Consider the following 23987-nt stretch of genomic DNA (forward strand, 5'->3'; position numbering starts at 1 on the left):
TACACACATGTTTTTTTTCTTCCTGTAACAGAAACATTTGCAACAATATCTTTTGAAAACTGGCCCTATATTCCCTTGTCCAAATGTTCCACTATCTCAAGAGCTGCCATTTTATCTCTCTCTGCCTCTGCCCCTCTTTCACACAAACACAGACATGTGTACACGTGCCATGTTTCAGAGCTGGGCCTTCCAAATTTTCAGCATTAACTCAAAATATACTCCTCTGTGTGTGGTAGCCAGAGGTGTTACACACAGACAGATATATTAACTGCTTTTGTTTTTTAAAAAACCCAAAGCAAATGTGCAAACAAAACCACCAAATGAACATGTCTGAAATTTGCTTCTGTTTAAAAAGAATATTTTTTATTCATATTTTCTGCTACAATCTGCTCTACTCTGCCTGCAGCGTTGGTGAGGCAGGGCATCGTAGGAAGAGGAACATCAGTTTCTGGGAGACAAGTACTGGTGCAGAGGAAGGGGGAAGACAGACCTGATCATCTAAGAAAGGGTGCAAGTTCCCGAGTGAAGCTCTGAGAAGACAAGAGAGAGGTAATGTTGTGTTATTATGTATAAAAGATCAGAGTTGAGAGAGTCTGGTTTATGGGGGGTGACGATGATGTCCTCACAGGTACACTTGTGCACATGCTGTAGTAATCATGTCCCAGTGCATCTGAACACCCACCTAGACTGAAAATGGCATGAGGGTAATATTTTAAAAAAAGAAGAAAGGAAGTCACCCTGTTGCAGAGCTTGACAATGCTCAGCTGCTGCCGAGGAGTGCTTGGTGTAGCTACAGTAGTGGTAGGGAAAATATCTCTCCCATCCAGCCATTGGCACACAGCACAGCAACCCATTTATGTGAGCACCTGGTTGATCAGTTTGCTTGTGACAGATCTTGGCACGCCCTCTCCTCTGGCTGTAAAGCTTTACTGACTCTTGTGTTTTGTGGGATTTTTTTTCCCTCACAAACTTACCTGGCATGGGAGGACTTGGAACAGAGTGACATTGGCTCTGACGACAACAGGAAACCGCATTTTGGATAACTCTTTACGGTGCAAGCTTTGCAGCCATTTAAGGGGTTTTCTGTGGGGAGCGGGAGGAAAGGCTGTCCATCATCCAAAGTCTATCGCAGTGGGAAGGGTGCCCGTGGCTGCAAAGGTCTTTGGCAAAGGCCACGAGCGTCTGAAGGCTGCCTCTGAGAAATGGGCATGGGCTCATGGTTCCCCACAGGGTGCAGTGCAGAAACAGCTTCAGGAAGAGAGAGTGCTCTTTGACCAGTCATCCCAGTGCATCATTCATTAAACATAAGGCCCTACAGGAAAACCAGGGCTTCGTGTTCTCTGTGCCCCCTCCTGCATCAGCCCTGACGTCAGTAGTTTCGAACCATGGAAGTTAAATTAAGGCCAGCACAGTCTAATAGGCAAGGGAGAGCAAATGCTAAGAAGTCAAGGTAATGAGAAAATACCTGCCATCTGGAGCTGTCATAAGCACAAATTTACATTACTCCCCACAAAATAAATAAATTACAGCCCGCGGAACATTACTCTCCCTGGATGCAAAGCCCCCCTCCTGCGGCTACCGCCAAAAATTTTGGCCTCCCCCTTTTCTGCGTGATCGTTGGCTTCTGCGGAAAGCCCTGGAGAGATGTGCATGGGCACGGGGAGACATCTGCAACCGCTGGCTGTTTAAGCGCAATGGCTGTAGTGGGATCTGTTCGGCTGCATCCGCTCGCTCCCTTCCTCGCTCTGACAGAAAGTTTTCCTCCCGGCTCTGACAGCACCGCGGCCACTTGGGGAAGCACATGACTTCCTCGGGAGATGGCGTTTCTTATTTGTGTTGCAGGCCTCCAGCAGGCATGGCACCGAGGCAATATTTATATCAGTTTTTGTAACTTCGTTGCAGCAGCTGCAGTTTTGGGAACTGAAGTGCTGGCTGGAAGTGGAGAGAGAGAGAGACACAAAGCACACCATGCCATGTAGAAATCAGAGTGGAAGATGAAGGGAAAAAAAAAAAAAAAGAAAGAAAGAAAATCGGCAACCAGCCTCCTTCCCTGGAAAGCTTGTTGTGTTCCTGGGTGCCAGAGGTGCCGCTTGCCCTCCAGATGGTTGTCGCAGGGCCCATCTGTGTGAAAGTGAGTCAATGGAAATTGCAGCTCGAGATGCCAGTGTTGGGACCAGATCTGTCCCCGCAGGGTGCTTGTGCTCCTGGGGGAGCAGGGCAGGGGAAGGGGAGTTCCCTGGCTAGGTAGCTTTCTTTGCTACATGCCTAACAGCCTGCTGCGGGAGGCAGGAGAGAGCTCAAGCCCTTTGGCTATGAGACAGCGTAGTGCAAAGCTGGGGTGCGGATAGCGAGGCTGCCTCCAAAACTGCTGCAGCCTGGTGCGGTACCTCGGCAATCAGCCCTAGCAGGCTTGTTAGCCTGGCTACAACGCCACGCTGGTGCAGCCACGCTGCTCCCAGGTCCCCAGCTGGCATCTCTGCCCTGTGCCGTGCAGGTGTCCTGGCTTATGTGGAGCTAAATCGCTGTGGCTGGGAAATCCCCAGGGAGCTAGGATGGGAGTCCTGTCTTCCAGATGATTTACTTGCTGCTTCCTGTTACAGGAATGTGACCTGGTTCTCTCTTCTTCTGCCTTCTGGCTTGATTTCAGTGGTGTTAAGCCAGCAGTGGTTTGAGGCTTCACCGATGCTATGGGCCTGGAAGTCATAGCTGGCTGAGTGGAGTCCTCTTCACTGTGTCTCCTCGCTCCTTCATCCACCCTGCAACTGAGGCAAATAAGTGGTGTCAGAGGGGCTCTCCGCTGTCCATGTGTGCTCTTAGTAGGTGACTTGTACCTCTGCTGCCAAACAGCAGCAGCTGGCAGGACAGTGGGCCTGAATTCTTCCCTGTACAGTGCTTTTTTTCCATGTAACTCCACTGGTCTGTGGAGTTATGCCTGACAGAGGAGGTGTCACACAGTCTCCAGTTATCTTGGAGCTTCGTGGAACTGAACAAAGTTGACGTGGAGCTAAAATGCTTCCACCGGGTACTGCCCCAGACCCTGGTTGTTAGATGATGCACATTTTATCATGAGCAAGAGCTGAAGGTCATTTGCCCCAACATAGCTGTTTGGTGCAAAATACCTTCACTTTCCTGAACTGTATAGGGTCTCAAGAAAAAGGTCCTCTCCACTGGACCACCAATGGGCTCTCCATGTCCACATGCCCCACAGTTCTCTGAAAGGACTGCCGTGAGGCAACCAGGCGGGGGAACCTGGTCACTGCGTCTGCCTGGGAGTACTCTGAAAACCAGCACCTGAAATTGCATTGCAGGCATCCTGAGGTAGAGACACCATTAAAGACTGGCAACATAGTGAGCATGGGTTCTGGGGCTATGTCCCTCAGAAAATCCCCTCCATTCTCCCGCTACATATGCCCTTGTGCTGTGAGCAGTTCTAGTCCATCTCGCTAAGAACTGAAACTTAAGTACCCAAGATGTTTCCTTAGCCCAAGCACTCTGAAATGCTCCTGGTGAGCAGAGCTGGGGTAAGATAGGCAGGGAGAGGGAGGGAGTAAGCAAAGACGTGCCAGCAGTGGTGGCAGATCCTCAGAGGTGGTGTGGGGAGGGCTTGGCAACCCTTTCAGCACTGTCCTATTGCAACAGGAGGGAGGAGGATATACAGAGGTTACTTAAAAACCCCCAACTTTTTCCAGGCTTCCATTGCTCTTCAGAAATTCTGCAAGGGAGAAGAAAAAAAAAAAAGACTATCTGAAAAGAAGGTATCCTTGCTATAACTAAAAAACTTCCTTTAAGAGCTTACTGCCATTAAATAATTGCTACATTTTGAATTGCTGTTTTCAGGAGCTTTGGGAAGAAGTCGTGTTCTCAGCCACTAATATTTTCTTAGAAGGATGGCATGGCTTTTTCACTGCTACATGCTTACGCTGAAATAGATGTGAAAGCAGTTTTGACTAGCTCAAAGAGAAGTCTCTGATCAGCCTACATCTAAGACTTCCCTTAAGGTCATTAGTGGGAGAGAAATAAGTGGATAAGTGCTTTTTTCTGTTCTTTTTTTTCCCTTCCCCCCCATCTCTTTTTTTTTCTCTCTTTCTCAGAAGTGGATTGTCTGGGTGCAGGAGTTAGCCCTTTAAATATTGGGTGTTTGCATGCATAGGGACAAAAATACAGTTCTCTAGTAATCATCCACAGACTGTTGTAGGCTGTAGTATTTGGGATGATTGCAGCATAACTTAGAATGTCATTTTTATTAGGGGGAGGTAGTGTGTGATGCACTTTCTGGAAATATAATTTGCTATTTTGGATTCAATAATGCTGTTTTGGAGGGTGGGAGAGTGAATGATTTTCCAGTTCTTTTACCTGAAACTCCCTAATGTTTTTAATGCCCGGCTTCTCCTAGGCAAATACTCCTGTGTTAGGCTTCCCTATCCTTCTCCCGCCCCCCTTCTTCTCTTATTCATATGTTTTGACAAACACAAAATGCCTTCCAATCCTTAGAGAGCTGTACTCCATCATTAGACTGATGTTTTCTGCCTCTCAGTTTTTATTTATGTGAGTCTAAAAATGTGTAGCTCACTGGCACCCCACACTGTTTTTGGTTTCTCCCATCTTATATGTGCCATGCTGGCTCATGTTTGCTTTTTCCTTGCACTCTTTCTTTCTTTCAGGTTATTACAACGTTTTAAATACAGGTTGTCTGAAACAATGAGCACCAACGAGAAGAAACCTCCTCTGAATGGGAGAAGAGCCCTCCCATCAAACAACTCCAATGATGAAGAAAATGAGGTCCCTGAGATGGAGGCTTTTGGATTGATACCTAGAGGATTTAACCCAAAAGGTACAGTGTACAGTTAAGCCATGAGTCTATTTTTACATCTTCCATACTCACCTCTGCCCAGCTCTGTGAACTAAAACTGAATCACTTTTTTCCTTACATGTTTTGATCTCAGATAGCTTTTATTGCTGCTCATGAAAAAACTTGCTGAAAACACCCATGTGCATGGAAATGCTACTGCAGGTCACGGGTAGGGAAATTGAGGAGTGGAGAAGCTGAGTGACCAGTTTTTGGCTTGAACTGTGGGAGTGGTTAAAAAAAGGCAAGAATGGGTTTTCCCAGTTTGATCACCATCACAGAGTCACTTTAGGACCTGATGGCTTCAGGCACGGCTGTAGCACCACTGGGGTGAAGGGAGCCCAGGGGACCCTCCCCTCTTAATAGCCCTTCTGGTTTTTATGGCCTTAAACTGACTGTGAAGCTACTGCAAAATGCCGGCTGGCAGGGAAAACTTTTGCTAGATGTTCAGCTCATTCATAACAATGAATGCAAAACTAAAAGGAATCCCCATATTTTTAATTATTCTCCTGTGAAAAGTGTTTCAATCGTTTGGCTGGGGACACAAAACAATATCATGGCAGGGGGTGGGGAAATCAAACTACATCCTCAGTGCCAACTCTTTGGAGTGAATCTGAAAAAAAATAGGTAGGATTTGGTTTAAAAGAAATCAGGATTGGTTCCTGAATGAGTCACCAACCACATGACGTTAATTTTTGGCCTATTTGAAATGAACAGCAGAACTGGTTGAACGTGGCAACTCAGGGTAGCCAGATGTAATAATACTGAATGCTTGTATGGGACTTTTCATCCAGGGTTGAAAGAGTGCTTAATAAATGTGGACAAGCATTAATTACTGCATTTTACACACTAGGAAACAGGCAAAGAGATTTTATGCGACAAGTTCAAATTTTTATTGCAAAGCATTATTTCTGTAATCCTAATCACGTGCCTTAACAACACGTGTGTCCCGTCCCCCCCCGTTTTAATACACACACATATCTTTAAAAAGCATTTCTTTTAAGAAATGCCTGAGCAAACCAACTGGCATGTTAAGATTGTAGAAACTTTGTGTGAACCTATTCAAACAACCCTGTAGCTCTGGGGCAAGTAGATGTGTTTAAATTGTCAAATGTAACGCAGTACAGGTCCTGACTAGACATTGTTTCAAACCCAATATGCTCACAGAAGCTGGAGATGTGTAAGAGTGTGGGATACCTTAGAAGGAATGCAGCCTGTAGCTAAAGCCCACCAGTACCAGGAGAAAGATTCCTACTGCTTTTTGATGTGCTTCACATCAGGCTCTGAATGAAGTACGGTGCTGGTGGGCGGGAGCTTCTTGCTTTTCAGAAATGCAATGGAAACTTAGGAAAGTCAGGTCAAGTGAATTGAGGCAGGAACCCAACATGTGCTTAAGGCAATACCGCTAGTGAGAAAAACAGCCCTTGTCCAAAGCAAGAGTTTTTGTGGCCATAGGATATACCTGGGACTGGTATGGCTGAAAAATAAATTTGTGTGTAACACCAAAACTCTTTTTGTACAGCTGGATCAGCTCTGCTGTGCAGTTCAGCTCTGCAATGCTTGTAGCAACAACATGCAAGGGCTAACCTGAAGGGAAAGGACTGCAGCAGCATTCCTGTTTCAGTGCACGTCAGCTGTGATCTAAGCCTGTGATGCCACCTGATATAAGTGTGGTCCCTGGACACGCTGCTTTGTGGTAGTATGCTTAAGTCACCTGTCAGACCATGTTAATGGTTTATAGCCCAATGGAGCTCAGACTGGGAGCTGAGCCTGCCCAGAGCCCTCACAATGTTTTTCTTGGGGGATAAAGTGAGTGTCTGCAGGCAGAGCAGGAGTGGCACAGTACGACAGGGCTCTAGCACCGCGAGCACATCTTTGCAGACGACTGCTTGTGCCACCTCCTTCTCCTTCGCCTGCACACTTCTATGCTTCTGGGTTGTCCAAATTTTCTGTAGCGGTTCCCACATTTCATTGCCATAACACACTGAAAAAAGCATGCCAATGCTTTTATCCTTGCTGTTACAACTGAGGTGTTTTCTAGCCTTTGGGGTGGGATTGGACACCTGCTATAAACATCTAAACTTCAGTGTCTTCACCTGTGTCAGATCATAGTCAACACAGAGCCATCCATGAGTGGAGGTGAGGGCACAGGCTGTCCAGAGAGGCAGTGGGTGTCCCTTTCAGGGTGATCTGTACCGTTCTCTCAGCTCCACTGGCTGCAGCAACCAGCCACCAACTGGCTGTAATAAGAGGTTACATACCAGGCTCACATCATTTGGGTGCCTAAATTTAACTGAATCCTGCCCTTGATCTGTGCAGTGTAGGTGTCTACAGCTGAGCTAGTCACCCTCGTTTCCCTTGACAGCCAACAGAGAGAAACAGGCATTTTTAGGGTGTGATTCATTTGACCTATTTTAGCTACTACTCTAGGATGAGGTAAAGCCCTGTGCTTGACTAGCTCTCTGCTGACACCCACTTCTACTCCGCTGAATCACAGCCGGAGCGAGCGGCCGAGGCTGCCAGGGATGGCTGCCTCCCAGCCCGGTCAGTGGGCTCCTGCTGCGGGACCCCCGCTTGCTTGCGGGAGGGATGCTCAGTGAGGAGGACGCGCAGCCCCCCCGAGTGCTTCTTCAGCAAGAAGCCTGTGTCTCCGTGAACACGGCTGTGCCGTGTCCTCCCCCTGGCTCTTCCTAGCCAGCTCATCTCACCGCAGCGTGTTACGAGTGGGCCTGGCACTTACAGCCGCTCGGTGGGAGGACACAGCCCTGCGGCCCCGCGGTCTGCAAGCTCCCCACGCACCCTCCTTTGCAAAGTGCGGCGACTCGCCAGGGAATCGTGCATCCCCTGGGCACCTCCTTTGGAAACTCACGCTATTCGCTTTGTAATCCAGAGCCCTTTCTCTCTGGTCCTCCAAGAAAACCTAATGTTTGAAGGTTATTCTTGTTATGCGAAAAACAGCTCAAGCTTGTGCTCATTTATTTCCATGCAAGCTTAACATTGCAAAAGCTTTAAGAAAGCATCGGACTGCTGCCTCTCGAGCAGCCAACCTGCTTGCACTGAACAGCAGACCAGGCTATGGGCAAACCGTCAAATGGACCTGACTTCAAAGGACGCCTCGATGGCCACCTGTGGCTCACAAGCAGATGAGCAGTGATGTGCACATCGCCTGGAGCCTTCCTTTTGATCCCACCCTGGTGATGGTGTTAGCACATCCCATTACCCTGCTCATGTTTTGTCCTCCGTAATTACCATTACTGTAATTAACGCAGGCTCCGGTCACAGGTTATATTCATCTGGCAATCTCAAGGTACATTTTAACACTGAGAGTGAAAGTGAAATGTGTTTTCTGCAGATGTGTATGGCTGTGTTTTGACGGGAGCCATGTAAAGTCCTGAGATAAAATGAAGCAAATGCTGAACTGACAGCCCAGGGTGACTTAGCTTTACAGTTCCTTGAAGGGGCTAACATGCAAAGGGCGGGCAGGGTCGCTCACTGTTGCCTTTTATTTCAGAACACAAGATGAAAACACAGCAAACCCTCAACTCCATTTTTAAGCCTCCTTGGAAGGAGAGAGAAGCTGAGCCAAACTTACTGATAACATCACCCCTCACAGAGCCCCAAGATATGTGGCTTTTACATGCAGTGCTTTCAGCCTGGGAGGGGTTGGGAGAGATGATGGGAGAGACTCTCCTCTGCCCCCACTTTACCCCCTCTCCAGGAAATTCCTGCCTCATGTAATTCAGTTGTGAGCTTTGTCGGCATTATTGTGAGTGGGCATTGGTAAGTTTTGCAGGGAGGGAGGCAAAGACATGCCCCACTTCACAGAGGGGCAATGAGAATGATTTCTGAGCAAAATGCATTTAAAGTTTCTCACAAAAACCATCTCTGTAACTTTAGCCAGTGCTAAAGCCAGCGGGGATCTACAGAAGTTACTCCAGAAGCCTGGCAAATTGAGCAGAGAGGGACTTTAAGCCTGCCTCAGCGTTGAACAGGGTATTCCAGCCTTTCCATGGATTAGGGTTAGCAGGAGGCGAATGGTTTTGGGTTCAGTTGTCCAGGGCTTTTCCATGAAAGGATCCTTATCTTGCTGTGTCCTCAGGCAGTTTCCTTTCCTCCTGTTGCCTGAAGGGCAGGGCTAGGCAGCTCATGATGACAATGCAGGAGCGGGACCTGCTCCTGCTGCCTTTATTTCCCCTCCTCCCACCCAGAGCCCAGGCTGGGTGGCTTGGCTGGGGCAGGAGAAGGACCATGCTGGTGTCCAGGGGAGTTGCTGCCTGCAGGGCTCTGCTGATGTCTGGAACACATCCCTGCAGAGGGGCATGGCTAACGCACAGGCTGCTGTAAGCCTGGGGGCTGCACACCCAAGAGGGAGCTGCTCTGCTGCTTGTCCAGAGCTGGCCGCTATGCAGTGTATCCTTGCCTTTAAGGAAAAGCGGTGTGCAAAGCTGTTGTCTGAGCTGTTGTCTGTGAAGTGGGCTGTGTTCAGCCCTCAGTGACTTGAATACCCGACTCAGTCACTGAGCACATCATTCCTGCTCACAGTGTTCTCAGCAGCAGGCCAAATTAGCCACCATCATGAGTACACACAGCTCTACCAGCTGCTGTAAATGTGCACGTCTTTTTGCCAGACGTGAGTTTGGCTCTGTCACTGTCAGTATAAAATGCCGAAATTAGCTAGTTTCTAACTGTCAGCACCTGGGAAGACAAGCTGAGAGCTGCAAATCAAGCTTTACTCTTCTGTCTCTCTCCTGGTGGTGAGGACCAGCAATGGTCCTCCTGGCAGAGGTTTCGTGATTACCTGCCCAAGCATGCAGGCAAAAGAACAATGTCCAGTTCATTTTCATGTGGTTGCTCGTTGTGTGAGAAAACTCCTGTTGTGAAGATTCCCGGTATCATACAGTCATGTAGCTCGTGGTGACTGCAAGTGCCTTTGGCTATCCCAGTGCTACCCCACATCGATCATTAGCTGAGCAACCTAACTTCCAGCAGCGGTAGGCTATAACCCTTTAGACAGCCCTAATTTGAAGGGAGCGAAGCTTTGCCCATGCATGTTATAGATACCTACTGCTGTTTGCCTATAACTCTATGCTGTAATTATGTACTGTAATGTTATATTTAGTTTTCATAAGAAGACACTAATAGCAGTGGAGGTGTACTGAGAAGCTGAGTCTAGACACATACAGTACACCAAAACCTTATTTAATACAGACAATCCAAGCTCTCAGCTGAATGCAAGATCATTAAATACCTCTCAGGCTCTTCAGCACTCAATAGTAGTAGCGCTTTGCAAACATGAATGTAATTAAGCATCACAAAACCCCTGTGAATTTGCATTTTGCAAATGGAAGGCTGCAAGAAGGGAGATATGAAGCCACAGCTGTCAAAGGCCCACTGATTGCACTGGCAAACTTGTGACAGCGAGGCCAGAGTTGCAGAAAGCCGGTGCCAAAGGAAAGGTGGAGCCCAACTCTCCTCAGGGACATTCAGCTTTCCACCCATAGCAACCTACTCTTTCTGCAATTGCTTTCACCATACACTAGAAGCCTTACAGCCTCTGTGGAAATGGCAGGTGGACAGAGAAGTGTCAGTCCATAAGTCCGTGCTCAGCCAGGAGGATGTAAGCCCCAAACAGATCCAGCATGCTCCATTGCATGGTGTTTCTCAATGAGGCAATGCTGGGGAAGGGGAGGACAGGGTCTCTAATGATGTTGAGATCAATATTGGCATTCCAACATACTGACTTCTTACTTCTGTGTTCATTTATGTGTCCCTGCAGATTACCTGCATGTTGTGGACGTTCATATGTTCAAGGAGCCCCACGAGATCAACAAGCAGCAGCACCACACTGACAAGTACTACAGCCCCAAGCTGATAGTGCGTCGGGGACAGCCTTTCCAAATCCAGATTGACTTCAACCGACCCTACAAGCCAGAGACGGACCAATTCTGGCTGGAGTATTTGATAGGTAAGTGCCTGGCAAAGGCTGTGTTGTATCAGCAAAGTAAGGCTGAAGAGTTTCTTGTAAACAGGAACACAACAGTACTTAATGGCTGGTTTTTTTCCTGTTATGATTGATAAACCATAAAAACAGTCTTAACCATAGGCAAGGAAGTGCTTCTCTAAACAGGGTCAGAATTGCTCGTGAGAGAAGGAGCAGTATTTGGGCTTTCTGTTTAGCAAGAAGTTGTACTTTATTGAGCTTTCAGAGTTATGTCTGGTTAATGCTGTATGGCAATGCTGAAAGGTAGGTGGAACGGGAAACATCTTTTGTTAGTGTTTAGGAGATGCAGCGAGGAGGGATCTGTTTTTTGAGGTGGAAGAGATGACTATGTATGAACTGGGATAAAAAAATGTTGAGTACGCAAGGAGGGGAAATTACGCAGGGTGGAAGAACAGGAGGCCTTGCAACTTTGCAGCCTGCATTTACAGCCAACTTGGTAACAAGGGAGAAGGTTCAGAGATTATAGCTTTGGACCAGAGACTTACTCAGGGCCACATCAGAGGCTTTCTTGATTTACTGCAAAAAGAGCAAGAAAGCATTTTTCCTCTCACTCGGAGACCTTCATCAGACACCCAGCTCCTAATGCACCTGTTGACTTATTGAAGGTACAGGACCAGAGAAGGACATGACCTCGCTAGAGAAGGGGAAAAGCAAGTAACAGAGCAGGGCTTCCTGCTGTGTGCCAAAGACGGCTCCAACGAATGCTGCTCCCTACATCACAGCTCTGGGAAAGCCCCAGCTTCATGTAGAGCGATCTGGGAGTTTCTGTGTTAAGACGTCAATGTTCCCCTTATAAACTGTTTAAAGTAGGTTTGAATTGATGTTTTAATTTACTTTCCTGAGAGATGCAGTTCAGAAATTTGTAACATTGATTTTTTTCCACCATTGAGTTATGATGATGTGGCCATTTATTAGATTTGTTGCCTTTTAAAGCTAGATGGGCGTTTATCTCTTAAACATATGTGCAATGAAAAGGTTACTGTCTGCACGTTTTTTTTCATGGGTCTCTTCTTTCTAATTTAAATTGGGGTTGGGAGGCATGTTATGACAGTCCAGTGAATGATTGGCTGAACAGCCACAAGTGCCTTTAAAAATTTAATATGCATAAATATCATTAGTTCTTTGGGGATTTAATTAAATTCAAGACTGTTCCCTTAATCTTTATACATTTAAAACAAACAGCTGTAGCAAGAAGAAGTGGAAAATGGAACATTTGTTTTTTATTGCATCGTGTGCAGTTTGCATTTGTTTTAATCAGATATTCTATATTGGAAGAAGAAATTTAACACTTCTTTTGACGTCGCACAGTCCACTTAAGAGAACGTATTAACTTATTTTCCTGTTGCTCCTTCCTAACACATCTGTCTGTGGTTTGTACCTTGAATCCCTAAGCATGGATAAAAATCCCCTCATCCTCAGCCAAGGTAGGAATGGGGTTAAACACAGCCTGAGCCAGGGGAGACTTTGCAAAACTCAGCTCTGAATTATTACTTTGGAGTCAGCCCTGAGTCTGTGGTTGACTTCACCTTCTCATTCGTCACTGTTATTGTCCTTTCTGTGAAATGGGAATGGTAATGCTGATGTCCCGTGTGTGGTGGCTGGCAATCAGCTGAAGGAAAGTGCTGCATATACAGGATAATATAAAATGCTAATGCTCTCCCCTGCTTTTTAAGAGTCTGCTTCTGTGAGCACCACTGCCCTCTTGCTACGAGGAATTTAGCTCACAGAGATTGAATGGGGAGAAGAGATGTTCAAGCTCCTCTTCTAGGAACTGGTTAATATTCAGTGCTCCACAAATCTTTCTCTTTATGCACATGTGGTGAAAACACAGTACGTTTATTTCTCAGAGGCTAGCAACAGAAAGCAAAACAAAAACAGTCCACAAAGGAGAAGGAAATTATTCAGAGATGATCTGCTTGGTTCTTGTTAATTCTCCTTCTCATGGCAAGTCCAGTGTTTAATGCCCTGAAGAGGAGAAAGAGATTTCTTGTACTTAGGAAAGGGCACTGAGTGCTCAAGGTTTCAGTGCTATGCTCTCAAACTTTTTGTCACAGGGAGACATGGCAATTTTCATCCAGTTTTTTTCTGTTTGTCTGCCTGAAGAGCGGGCATTCACCTCTTGTAATGTCAGCTGCCTGAAAACCAGAGCCCAGTCCAAAAGCTGATGCCTAGACTGCCTCTGTGCTCAGAGGAGGGAGGCAGGCAGCTCCAGGTGGCAGCTTAGCCCTGCTGTCTTAAAATGGGATGAACTCCCTTCTGGAGTTTTTGTCTTCCTCCGTTGACTCTCCCCCATAGACCAGGCTCTGACTTTAAGATCACCGAAGACAGGGGAGGTGCGTCCTACCCCTGCCCTTCGGTACCGTCGGGCAGAAGCTACACCGAGGGACTGGCTCAGACAACAGCCGTACAGCAGGGGCAGCTTGAGCTCAGGGAAGCTTTTTGCACTGAACCAAGGGGTACGCTTCCTAGGAAAGTGCTGAGTTTGAGAGATTAAAGTGATGGACACACAGAAATATTTGCAGGTTGCTGTAGAATGACCTTTCCGAGGAGCTCTCTGTGTGCCCGAGCAGTAGATTTCAAACAGTGCAGCAAACCTGTAAAATACCCTAGGCTGGAGGGACCTCTGGAGGTCTCCTGTCCAAGCCCTTGCTCAGAGCAGGTCCAGCTTGCTCCGGCTGCTCAGGGTCTTGCCCTAGAGACAGGTTTTGAGTATCTCCAAGGGTTGGGAGGTTACCCCAAGCAATGTGAACCAGGCTATCCGGAGCTGTAGAATCTTTTGGGTGTTTCAAGGTGCTGTTCTCATAAAGTACAAAGATACTTTTGGTAGGGATGGCTGGCCTTGGCTCCCAGGGAATTCAGCTGGAGCTGGGAAAACTCAACGTCTCTTTTTGCAGGGCTGTGCCTACAGTGAGGACTGTTTATACAACAGCACAGTATAAAGCTATTCAGAAATGATTAGTTCCTAGCACTGGAAATTTCCCAGCATTTATGTTAATCCATCACAGAATTTTTATCCATTAAAGACTAATTTTGCTCCTGAAAAATGTGACAATGGTAATGACTTGATCCTGTGTATGTGAAGAACTATTCTATTTCCTTTATTCCCTAAAATTTAGTTTTACTTTTCTTTTTTGCTCCTATTTTTGCTTCTTTTGCATCATTAAAAAGATGATTAATGAAGCAAGTAAAGCAAGTAGAAACTGCTTAATCCTTCTAATTGATAATGAATCAAGGATACCTGGGACAAATGTTTCTTGCGTCATGTCAAACTAGGTCTGAAACACTCACAGAACAATACTTAGTAACAATCTTTTTTAATCTACAGTCCATTTAAAGACCATTCACACAGAGTCTAGAATGGGCTAAATTGTATAAACAAATATAGATAAATATATAAATATTTCACCCTAATCTTTTGAAAGTAATTTTTACTGAAATTCTTCTGCGATGGTTCCTTATGACTAAAGTCCTTTTTGCTTTAGCAGACTGTTTCCTGTAGAGTCACCATCGGTGAAACTAGCTGAAGTGCTAACATGTGAATTATTATAATTCAGTTTTGCACATAATGCTTCAGTAAATTAGGACCATACTTGTCTGCCAAAGTATGGAAAACAATGAATGTGCCAAAAAATCCACATGGAAAAATATCCACTTATAAAGAGTAATGGGATGTTATCCCAGTTCTCGTGCTGGACTGCAGCCCTGCCTCCGTACCTGTGGTTTGGGAGCTGCTCCATCACCACATATTTCCTTCCTCTCAGCCCACTTCCTGGCTTTAATGAGAGGAAAGGTGAGCATCACCCCTTGGGAAATACTCATTTTATTGCCCTGGGGTTGAGATGAAAGAGCCACAAGAGAAGTGTAGATGCTGTGCTTACATCCAGTTTCCCACAGCGGGAACAATTTCAGTTTGCTTGGAGCCCCAGGGAGCCCAGAGGAGCCAGTGACTCCTTCACCCATCCGTCTTGATCTCTCCTGACTATTGCCTTCATGGTGATGGGGATACTTCGTGTTGCTCTTGGCTTTCCACAGTGTGTTGGGCTCAGCCTGGCTGAGCACGGCTCCCACACCTGTGGCAGCCAGTTTGGCATGAGTGCTGCAAAGTTTCCACAGTCACTGCTGCACTGGCGGTGATTCCTCTGAAAAGCAGATGTATGATTAGATGGGCTTATACGGCATTCAATCTTGCTTTTAGTAGTAGTTTCCTGTACATGGCTGTAAATCCTAGAGTGGTTGATGAGTTTATATAGTGCATCCTTACTCTAATGATATATTTCCCCACATCCTCATAAATTGTTGTCTATTTGTATTTTTCTTAAATGGCTTCATAAATCCATATATATTGGTCTAGCCCTAAATATAATTATGAACGTTTTATTCATTGGCAGACTTCTGGAATGATCATAAATCCCAGTCCTCCAGGCTACTATTACCTTTCCACATGTGTGCACGTGTGGACACCCACTCACCCGCCCATATGCACTCCTCAGGCTTCTATACATCATTGGCTTTTGGCCTGAGATGAGAGCAGAGACTTACTGCTCCTTTTTCTACAGTCTTCCCAGGCCTGCTCCAGAGGAATAGTTATAAACACATGAAAGCATGTGTTTATAACTAAAAACATAAAGATGTTAGAGCTGATCCCGTAGGGCTTATTTAGGTGACACCAAATTCCCACTTATAGTCAGCGTACAACTAAACAACCAGGGGTCCGATTCAGCACACCCATGCCAGAATCAGTGGTGCTCTTCATGCTGTCCTACAGTGTCCACAGCCTTTACTAATTTCACAGCAGTGTTGGGACATGGGTTATTCCGGGAGGGTTAAGGTTTTGTTCCTTTCGTCAGGCAGTAAATCTGTCTTAGTTGGAAGTATTGCTGTCCCTGCTGTCATTTGTCCTCAGCAGCTCTGGGGCAGGGCAGGTGGTAGCTAATGCAGTGGCTGGGACATGAGGTGTCCCCTGGCACCTCGGATGGGATGTTGAGCTGAGTTCTGCCTCTGGGAAAAAGTTGCTTGTTGGAAAAAGTTGGATCTTGAGTTTTTTAGGAGCCTTCTTGGCATTATACAAAGGTAACTAACTCTGGTGCTGGGGGCAAACGCTTTTGGTGTTGGTACATAACCCAACATTGAGAGTTTATTAAATCACTATATGCTTGTTTAATAAAAAACTACAAAAATTGAGCAAAGATACAGAAACACCTGATGGACTAAACATGAAGACCCATTCTGGGGGAGAAAGAATAATTTATTAGCAGTGGAACACATTTCCCAGAGACTGACTCCAGACAGAGAAGAGACCTGTTTGCCAGCTCTTAGCAAACAGCAAACCTCTCTACTTTCTGAACAAAGACATTGGGGTATTTTTTTCCTCCCCTCTGGAATTCCCAGCCAGGCCCCAGAGGAGCAGAGAGGAGGGAGTCCCTCGAGGTACTCCATGAATGCAGTATTTCATGCAAAGGAATCTTTATCTTTATTATGCTCTCCTTTTGCACTGCTGCAGCAGCATCAAGTGGCACATAAAATCTAGCTGTATTTTTTAATGATTTTAATAGCTAAGGTGGGTGACTCTGATGTGTGTTTTACAACTGTAAAGTACTAGAAACATTCACTCCTGGGAAAGAGTGGTCAGATGTTAAGGATTCCTACCTAGAGCCATGAGTAACAATTATCTCAAGATATTCCAGTTTCCTACATTACCGAGTTTGTATGCAGCACTTGTGAAGGCAATGGAATTTGAGGGTGGGAGGGACCTAGATGTGATATTAAAGCAGAGGTTTAAGGACATTACTGTTTTTTACAAAAATTTGTTTCTCCTTCTTGCTTGTTTTGATTGTTTGTGATTTTATTAGAGCATCTCTTCTCTTTCTTTTTTCTTTGTTTTACTTTTTCTTCTTCTTTTCCCCGTTTTTTCTCTCTCTCCCTTCCTTCTCTTCCTCCTTCTCCTTCTTCTTTTGTCCTCCTTTTCTCCTTCTCCTTCTCTTCTTCTTTCTCCTCTTCTTTCTCTTCTTCTTTCTCCTCCTTTCTCTTCTTCCTTCTCTTCTTCCTTCTCTTCCTTTCTCTCCTTTCTCTCCTTTTTCCTTTCCTGACATTTGTTGTAGTTACTCACAGTGATTCCTAAGGCATGGTCCTAGTATACTAACACCCATCCCCAGGCTGCTTGCTACAATAAGGCTTACCTCTGCTACACAGCTATTGTACTTGGGGCTTCCAGCTCAAATTTGTTTATCAACCTGTCACAATTATTATACTTCCAGGGCTGGTATTGAAATAGATTCTTTACCCTTTGTACGAAAGAGTGTATCTAGGTAAAACAAATGAACCTAGGGAGACAGATTCCTTAACTCCTTGAAAAAACAATCTTCTAAGGAGGGTTCCAAAAAGTCTATTGAGAAATAGCTTTCTTCACTTCCCTCTCTTCTGAAGTATCCTACTTCCATCAGGGAGGAAATGTCCTCTGAAGCTCACTATACTTCTAATCTCCGTGCTACCAAATTTTCCCTCCTCCCTGCCAAAAGTAAAACATCTACTCACTTGTGTAGGGCCTGTCCAAGAGCACCCATCAGTCCCTCCGCTGGCTGTGCTACTAGCATGGTGCTAACTCAGCAGCGGCATTTAAGAGCTGTGTAATGCATGCACATGTACAGCAATGTGTATGTCCACTGGATATCAAGGGAAAAACTAAACTAGATGGAGATAGGGACTTCTAGGGACTGGCCAGGGGAGGAAGAGGAGAAGGGGTATCATCTGAGGAAGGCCTGGTCCCTGTTAGTCACTTGTAAGGAACAGCAGCAGAATTGGATAACCGGAGGAGGAGCGCTCGTGTTTTGCCAGCTGAACTTGCTGTACCTATCTCTCGCTCTCCCTCTGTTGCTGTAAATCCCTCTCTGGTGTGGCAGTTTTACCCAGAATTAAATATAGCTTGTCTCTGTGGCTGATGGGCCTGGAGCTGACATGCTAAGGAGCTAAAGCATATGTTAAAAATAACTCACTTTGAATGCATGTGTGTGTGGCCACAGTTCTGTGGTTTAGACGGCCCATTCTTTTGCTGCTGCGTAAATAGACTTTGGCAAGCTTTAACAAACACTGCACTCTGCTTTTTGCCCCTGTAAAGTGTGTGTGTGTGGCAGGGGGCATCCCATACATACCCACATCCACACACGCTACAGTCAGGGTGCATATTGCTATGTAGACCTTCACGCATGTTTATTTGCTTTCAAAGCCTTGTGATACAGCACTGAGGGAGACCTGAGCTCCTTTTATAGGGACAACAGCTATTTTGCTCCTCTTTTCCTGCGTGCCTGGAAACCCCAGGAGATGTAGAGCTCAGCTGAACTGTAACTGAAGTGAGCAGGAGCTTTAGGAGCCGAGCTTGGATAGCTACAGAAACCAAGGTGGGATAAGAAAAGATAAAAAAGAAGTATCAAAGGGTTGCAGGCCAGTGCGGTGTGCAGCAGGGGAAATAGGTATGTTTGTGCCATTAAACCTTCTGTACAAGGGAGGTTTCTGTAAAAATAATGTCTTCTGGCAGTTTCATAGCTCAGTACCTAGTATTGAAATGCAGAGAATTAGAGGCCCATAAAAGAGGGTCACTGTGAATTCTCTCCCATCCTCTCCTACCTTGAAGGCAGGATAGTCAGCAGCCCTCGTTCAGTGCCTGATATCTTCTAAGCTGCAAAAGGAGCCCATAAAAAGTTCACCCTGAGCCTGGTGGTAACAGTGCAGCGACCTCCAGGATTTCTGAGTTCTCAGGCTGGATTTTCCCATTTCCGTGTGCTGTTAGAGCAGACAGGGACATCCCAACAGCATGATGTCATGCAACGACTTTGTCTTTCACGGAGCAATTGGCTGTGAAATGTCCTCGTGTGAGGGCCAGGGCCTCTTACACCCAAAGCAGACGTGAGCATCGGGGAGTGAGGCCACAAAGAACTGGCTGTGGAGCGTGGTTCAGGCTGCCAACTCCTGGAGCAAATCAGAGCAGGAGAGATCCTGAGCCAGCTGCTGCTGGCAGAAGCACCCTCCTGTCAGCATAAAAAGAGTTTATCTTGTCTTCTCTACATGGCTCCTGGTCCTGACGTGCACCCAAACACCCTCCTGCCTCTCTGTGGGTTAGGTTAGCACCAGAGACCCTGCAGAGAGTGCTCTGCCAGGCGTTAACAGGCTTTTGGTAGTGAGTCTTTGGGTAACATTGAATCTTCTTCCTTAGAGACTCTAACCCAGAGAATGAAATCACCACTGCAAGTTATCCCTTCTGAGAAAGGGCTGACATTACAGATATCCCAGCTATGAGCCCAAATGGGCCCTACTTTTCCACTGCAGCTAGAAATACGTGCTCAAGATGTAGATAAAAGTCAAATGGCCAAGCCATCCTGAGAGGACTTCCCTACAATGTTGATAAACATTGCACTGAACCTACGTAAGGATTATTTTGCCAGCAATTTAACATGTAATGCCAAAGTTACTCAGCTTTATAGCGCTCTAGTATCAAGACAGCAGATGTGCATATATGAGACTAGTGTGGCTGGTGCTGTCAGGTGTCTAGACGTGCAATTACAATTCAGCTCCGCAAGCTCCTGTCAGAAGTAACAATTCCCTTGCTCTTCCATTTGCATTTCGGTTTTTGTTTCAGAAGATTAGGGAACCTGTCCTCTCTTCAAATAAAACACTGGAAATTGCTCACTATGCTCTTGAGGGCTCTGCCCATCTTCCCAGGCTTCCTCGTGGGTTCAGGCTTTGTGCAACCATTAGTGAGCACTGAACCCTACTCGCTGTCAGAGGCAAACAATGTTCTCTTGTGTTTATTGTTTATAACATCTGCAAATTATCCTGACTTCTAGGATATTCCTTCCCTGGCATCTCTGCTCTGCCTGCAGGGATGCAGGCAATACCCCAGAGCACCTTCTCCTCATGGGTGAGCAAGATAATGCAGTGACCTCTCTCTCTTACAGCGTGGGAGCAGCTGTGTGGGGCATGCAAGGGCTCTGGGCTGAAAGGACCTTGTATACTCCTCAGCAGCAGCTACAGGTTCTCCCTTGACAAGTGACAGGCACATTAGGGTGTCTTGTGGCTTTGCATGCAAAAGGGACCCCTGTTTGGAAGGGTAAATGGAATTTTGCGTGTTAGGGCTTCAGAAAAGTGAGAATACCAGAGGGTTGGTACTTTGCTGAACCTGCTATGAGGTAGCAGTGATGGGGTTTCCATAAGGATGTCTTGCAAAGGCCTCATAGCCTCTTTGAGATCCTGTCTGGTTCCTACAGGCAGGTTTACTGGGGAGTGGTTCTGCAGCCTCCCCACGTGCACATGGTGTGCAGGGACATGGTGGTGCCAAGTTCCTGCCAGAGCACAGCTCCTTCTGTCCCCGACAGGCTCTTACACTGATGTGCACCTTCCAGTGAAGATAATGTCAGTTCCTAACCACATTAAAATAGTAATTTCTCCCTCTTCCCACTTTTCTGAAGGAGGCAAGGGAGGTATTTTTAAAAGTAGCACTTGTTAATGGTTTTCAGGGATGTCAGTTCAATTACTTGGTTTGCTCTGCTGCTTTGTTTGCATGGACTGCTTTTTTAAAAAAACAATTATGTCAAAACTAGAGGTAAAATATCAACAGTAGAGGCAAGCTGGGTCATACCCAGTTGCACAACAAAGAACAAGAATATGTTCAGCTCTCAGATCGCAATTGTTAGCAGGCGCAAGACTCTCATCTCTGTTACCTCTATAGGCTTTTCTCTCTAGACTGGCTTTCCTTTGATGGCTTATATTTGAAGTGTCCAGTGCTTTATCTTCTAGTGTTTTCTATTGATTTTGCTCTCTTATTCTAGTCCTATTTTCTTCTGTAGGTCTTTCCCTTCTGTTGCAGCCCTCACTGATCTGAATGGTTTTCATGGGTTACAGCAACCCTGGCCGACAAAGTGGGCCATTTATGTGCGCTGAACATCTGCAAAACGGAAATTCATGTGCACCAAATAATCTCTTGGATAAAGCACAATAGCTCCAGATTTCTTAGAAACACGGATGTTGTGGCAGCTCACAAGCTTCAGATTCAAAGCTGGAGTTGTCCTTTCCCAAAATGTAGCAGTGTTCAGATCTGGGATTATCTCTACATCAGCTGTATAAAAATAAGCAAGCAGGAAAATCAACGCCCTTGTGAGTTTAATTTTGTTCTTAAACAGTAGGAATGAAAAATATAGAAGTCTGTCTCTCTGTCTGCCATCGTTGCTTTTCATTACCCTATTTTTGAAAGAGAGAGTCTGACTTTCAGCCTAAAATATAAAACAAAGAATAGATTTGAGAATGAGATAAGGAACTCAGCCTTCTCACAAGTGTCTTTTCTGTCTATACTGCTGGTTGGCTTCCAGATACAGTTTGGCTCTACATCAGGCTCAAAGGGTGGATCCTCACATATAACTTTGAATCCTGGCAGTGTACATGTTTACATGTAGCCTATCTGTCTAGATGCTTTTTACAGTTGGCAGAGTAAAACAGGCTTCTCTGGGCTATGATTTGTCTTACTATGAGGTAGACTATTACGTGTGATACTTTGGAGGTGTGTCATACTTTGGGACCCATTGCTTGCAGAGGAGGTTTGGTTATCCAGCCCAGATATGCTCATCTATACTTTGGATATCCAGAGCTGGTTCCCACTCTGTCCATGAGGAGTGGACGCGTGGGAAGAACTGAGCGTAGGTATCTGCGGGTGGACTGACTTGTATTTCCTCCATCTGTGTGAGCTTGCATGAAAGAGTGCTTGGTCTCTGCTTGTCAGCACAGTAGTGCAGTGAGAAGAACAAGGTTCTGCTCTGCTAAAGAGCCCCAAAACCCATGTCTGTGCCCCAGTGGGCACTTGCGTGCTAGTGATGAGGGTGGTGGGTGCATCTGAACTGTGGAGGGGGCTCTTACCTAAACTTAACAACAATGTAGCTGTCACCAAAGCAAGGAGCAAACTGGAGTACAGCTTGCTGCACTAGGATAACCAGTGGTGAGTAAGGAAAGCCTGGGACAGCCCCTGCTCATGCTGCCCGGGCTACACTCCTGGCAGTGCCCAAGCCAGCGGGACTAAGCTTTCCGGAGTGAGACAGGTTGGGGTGTCTGCACAGGCTGCTTGTTGGGAGGTGTTGCATGTATTCGTGTGGCTGTACTGTCAAGCGACCAGGCACCGTGTGAAGCAATGAGGGCCGGAGGTGGTTTCCCCCCACTAAAAACTTGCTACCTCTGTTGAAAATAAGACAAAGGAATAGAGGACTGTCAGGAAATGAAGAAACAGTCAAAACAAGGTGAACCTCTTCACCTCTCTCTCCAGGTCGCTACCCACAGCAAAACAAAGGCACCTACATCCCGATCCTAGTAGGTGATGCGCTGAAACCTGGCGAGTGGGGAGCCAAGATTACCCACAAGGAGAACAAGTCCATTCGCTTGTCCATCATGTCCTCTGCCACCTGCATCGTTGGGAAGTTTCGCCTGTACGTTGCTGTCTGGACTCCCTTTGGCATCCTCCGGACACACAGAAACTCTGCGACTGACACTTATATCCTGTTCAATCCCTGGTGCCAGCGTAAGTACCTTCTCAGAGTCAAAGGTTCACATTTTCTGCTGGTGGGCTCGTCGGGTTTTGGGAGGGGGTGGGCCAGGAAGCGGAGCTTGGTAGCGAGGAGGTTGGAGGCAGGCCAGTTTGGATCTGGAAATTGCATAGTAACTCTGCCAAGAGGCAAGTCTTTCAGGCTGGGGAATAGCCCTGCGTGAGTGGGACTCCATGCTGCAGACCTGTGCCTGTGCTGTAGCTGCAGTCTGCAGTTTTATGAGACCAAGCCTGTTTACCAGCTCAGGCAGCATGATAATGCTCTGTTTCTAGTAGTAAATATACTCCGAGGCTTTGCTTCGACTTCAGTGGGCATCAGTGTGAGCCTCCTGCCTGCGTGTGCGTGCCTTAAACTGACAAGTCAATACAGGCATGTTTTTTTCCAGGATTTGGTATGCGGCAGGATGTGGCAGCATCCCATACTCTGTTGAGTTACATTGCTGATTGCCACATTTAGGATTGAACATCTGCAGCCGAAAGCCTCCAGGAATTCAATGGGAGCTGCTGCTCCTGCACAGGTTGGGTGGCATCAGCTGCTGTGGCATCGCTGGTGGTGCCTTCCCGCTGCTACACGATATTTGCCCTTATAACTACCCCTTTAGTGGTGACTAATCACCAGCAACCCTGTCCTCTGTGAGGAACAGAATATTTTGCAAATAAGCCTTTTTTTATAATCCAGTGGGTTGAAGAACAATTTATTTTTTTTAAATCTCCCTGGATCCTGGGTAAAATCAGCGCTTATGCTGGCAGAATTGTATTTTACCTAATGAACTCCATGTGTGGCTTTAAGGAGAGCGCAAGGAGAACCAGAGATGTTTGGCTCAGCCTATTGACAGGCTATAGCACTGTGTCTGAGCTTCTGACACTTGTAAGGCTCCAAGTCATACATATTGCTATATATTTAGGTCACCAGTTAACTTTAACATTCTCCCACTACCCTCCTTCATCTTTCAATTTTTTTACCAGAGTATTTGCATCAAATAATCCCATATGAAAGAAGGACCATCCTATCGAGTGACAAGTAAGTTTAGTATTATTAATAAAGTCCATTATTCAGCTACACTACTGTCAGTACATCGAATGATTTGTGCTGAATTCATTACTTGCCCCTGGTCCAAGGGAATATAAGCAATGATTAGCTTATGCATTATTTAGGAAGATATATGTTAATGCTGAGTAAAGCAGAGTTAGTTAAGCGGGAACAGGAGGGAAGGGCAGGGCCCAAGGCCCCACAACACAATGAGATACTTCTGAAAGCAGTATAGAGGTAGGTACATCAGAGCAGCACGCTAAGAATTTAGTCTGGGAGAGGAGGGAGAGTGTGTAACAGAAAGACGAGAATCATTGCCAAAGATATGACCCACTGGTGAGCAGACAGAACTGCTCAAGGTTTGAGAAGGCATCATCGGTCTGTCACAGCACCAGCTAGGGAGGTGTGATTCTCCGCCCCAAGGTAGAGCATCCCTTGGCTTTAGTCCTGAGTATCGTAACAGCCAGTTTGTTAGCCAGCACGGTGACTGTAGTGGCTCAGCACCTCCTTGGAAAGAGATAAACCCCAAAGAAAAAGCTTC

At 46.2% G+C, this 23987-nt stretch overlaps 1 protein-coding gene across 2 annotated transcripts in view; it reads left to right on the top strand.

Moving 5' to 3' along the window:
* The first annotated feature begins 392 nt into the window (after positions 1-392).
* Positions 393-23987, top strand: part of F13A1 (coagulation factor XIII, A1 polypeptide) — a 64513-nt gene continuing 40918 nt past the window's right edge. Inside the window, exons 1-4 of one of the 2 annotated variants that reach the window (XM_010573255.1) lie at positions 393-549; positions 4662-4831; positions 10623-10811; positions 22141-22392. In XM_010573255.1, the coding sequence (XP_010571557.1) occupies positions 4699-4831; positions 10623-10811; positions 22141-22392 (574 nt within the window). In that variant the 5' untranslated portion in view covers positions 393-549; positions 4662-4698. Of the gene's footprint in view, positions 550-3728; positions 3756-4661; positions 4832-10622; positions 10812-22140; positions 22393-23987 lie in introns of those variants that run through there. The other variant, XM_010573254.1, reaches the window with a different exon arrangement.

This window comes from Haliaeetus leucocephalus, unplaced genomic scaffold (genome assembly GCF_000737465.1).
Source record: "Haliaeetus leucocephalus isolate CR32 unplaced genomic scaffold, Haliaeetus_leucocephalus-4.0 Scaffold373, whole genome shotgun sequence".
In the NCBI taxonomy this organism is placed as follows: domain Eukaryota; kingdom Metazoa; phylum Chordata; class Aves; order Accipitriformes; family Accipitridae; genus Haliaeetus; species Haliaeetus leucocephalus.